General features: G+C 33.5%; 1 protein-coding gene across 1 annotated transcript in view; it reads left to right on the top strand.

The window, feature by feature from the left end:
* Positions 1 to 551: 551 nt before the first annotated feature.
* The window catches only part of CNMa (CNMamide), a gene marked incomplete at its 5' end in the record, with an annotated part of 4,415 nt that continues 3,219 nt past the window's right edge, over positions 552 to 1,747 (top strand). Inside the window, 1 exon segment of the mRNA XM_067050173.1 lies at positions 552 to 663. Within this exon segment, the coding sequence (XP_066906274.1) occupies positions 552 to 663 (112 nt within the window).

Here is a 1,747-nt window from a genome sequence, read left to right as displayed (position 1 = left end):
AATAATCTAGCACACTTTTTTTTCGGTTGGCTCTATTTTGTGGACTTTGGCCACCCGAACCAGCCTTCTCCACGCCTGCCTGTATTGGGCTAATGCTTTCCAGTTTTCTGCAAGCAGCTCTTTCACATCTTTGTTGATTTTAACCATTTGCCATTTGGTTTTTGGCCTCCCACTTGGTCTCTTGCCTACTATACAGGCATTCACTGTTGTGTATAGGCGTTATGATGGATTGCTCCGAACCACATATCACGCCTATCTCCTTGCCTCTTCACTGTCAGTTCTTCTCCTCCAGGTGCTAAGGCTCTGATGCCAGATCGCTCCTGTAATTATACGGAGGACTTTAAGTTCAAATTTCTCGATTTTGCTTTCTAGGGTGTCTCCCAAAGCCGATGTCTCGCAGCCTTACATCAGAGCTGGCATTGTATATCCTTAGTTTCAGATTTATCGAGATTTCAGGACTAGCACAAATTATATCATAGTAATTTCCTACCCCCCTTAGATACGTAATGTCGATTATGGTATATAATAAGTTTTGTATTATTAATTTTTGCAGGCAGCTACGGACGACTCCTCCTGATCGCAGTGGCCATGGCTGTGGCGATAGCTGCACCTTTACAAGAACCAAGTCTACAAGAGGCCCTCGCATATATAAACACACTTCACGTGAGTATATATAATCGCCAAAATAAGTAGTAGTAGTAGGTTTTTGTTTTATTATTATTATTATTTTTAAGCCTCATAGATATAGTATTTCATATTAGAACAAGAACCCAAGAGGAGAAAAAGGCAGTTACCTCACCCCAATTTTTTATTACTTCAATGAAAACTATATATAATTACTAGCCAAAATTTATGAGTCTGCCAAGTATAGGTTGGGGCAATAAAAAATGGCGGCTGTTTCAATGCGATAAAAAAATAATATTTCATTCGGAGCTCTATATCTTGAAAAGTAGGAACAACACAAGAAAACCTAAGAGAACGTCATTTAAAGAACAGTAAATTTGCTAAAATATAAGCCCTAATAGAGTTATTTACGTGGAATATTTTTCGAGATATAGCTTTTTAAAAGGCAACATTTTATATAAATGTTGTTTGGGATGTACTAAAAGATCAGTAGTTAGTGAATTTATTTTGAAAATTTTATATCTCAAAAACCATTTAACCTACAGATGTCTATTAGCACTCAAATTAAATCTAGTTTAATGAACTATAAAGTAGTTTATGTTTATATTCGTAGGAGTAATAGTTTACATGAAATTTGCTAAAATAAATTGATTTAGAGTTGTTCGAACAAATTTTCATTTGCCAAATTTATATTCATTTGTGAATATCATAAAAACTACTAACCTTACGAAGATAAGTGTAATAAACTACTTTATAGTAAGTCAAATTTCCTTTCTTTTAAGTGTTGGCAGACATATGTGAGTCTTATGGATCTTCTTAAAAAATCCAACATTTTATACGAACAACTAGAAATTAACATTTTGTGAGTTTATTTTGTCAAATATCATAAAAACTACTACTCCTACAAAGGTAAACATAATTAACTATTTTGTAGTAAATTTAACTAGCTTTAATTTGAACGCTGGCAGACATCCGTACGTCCAATGGTTTCTGAAACGATGTTTTTGAAACAAAGTTCAGAAATTAAGGCTAATGACTAATACAAATTTCGGAAATTAAGTTAATAATTATTCCAATCATATCAACCTTGTGGTTGATGCTATAAAATAAAATAAAATATGGT

Source organism: Halyomorpha halys, unplaced genomic scaffold (assembly GCF_000696795.3).
Source record: "Halyomorpha halys isolate HHAL.00 unplaced genomic scaffold, Hhal_1.1 Scaffold1699.1, whole genome shotgun sequence".
Lineage (NCBI taxonomy): Eukaryota > Metazoa > Arthropoda > Insecta > Hemiptera > Pentatomidae > Halyomorpha > Halyomorpha halys.
This window is presented reverse-complemented; position numbering and strand designations above follow the sequence as displayed.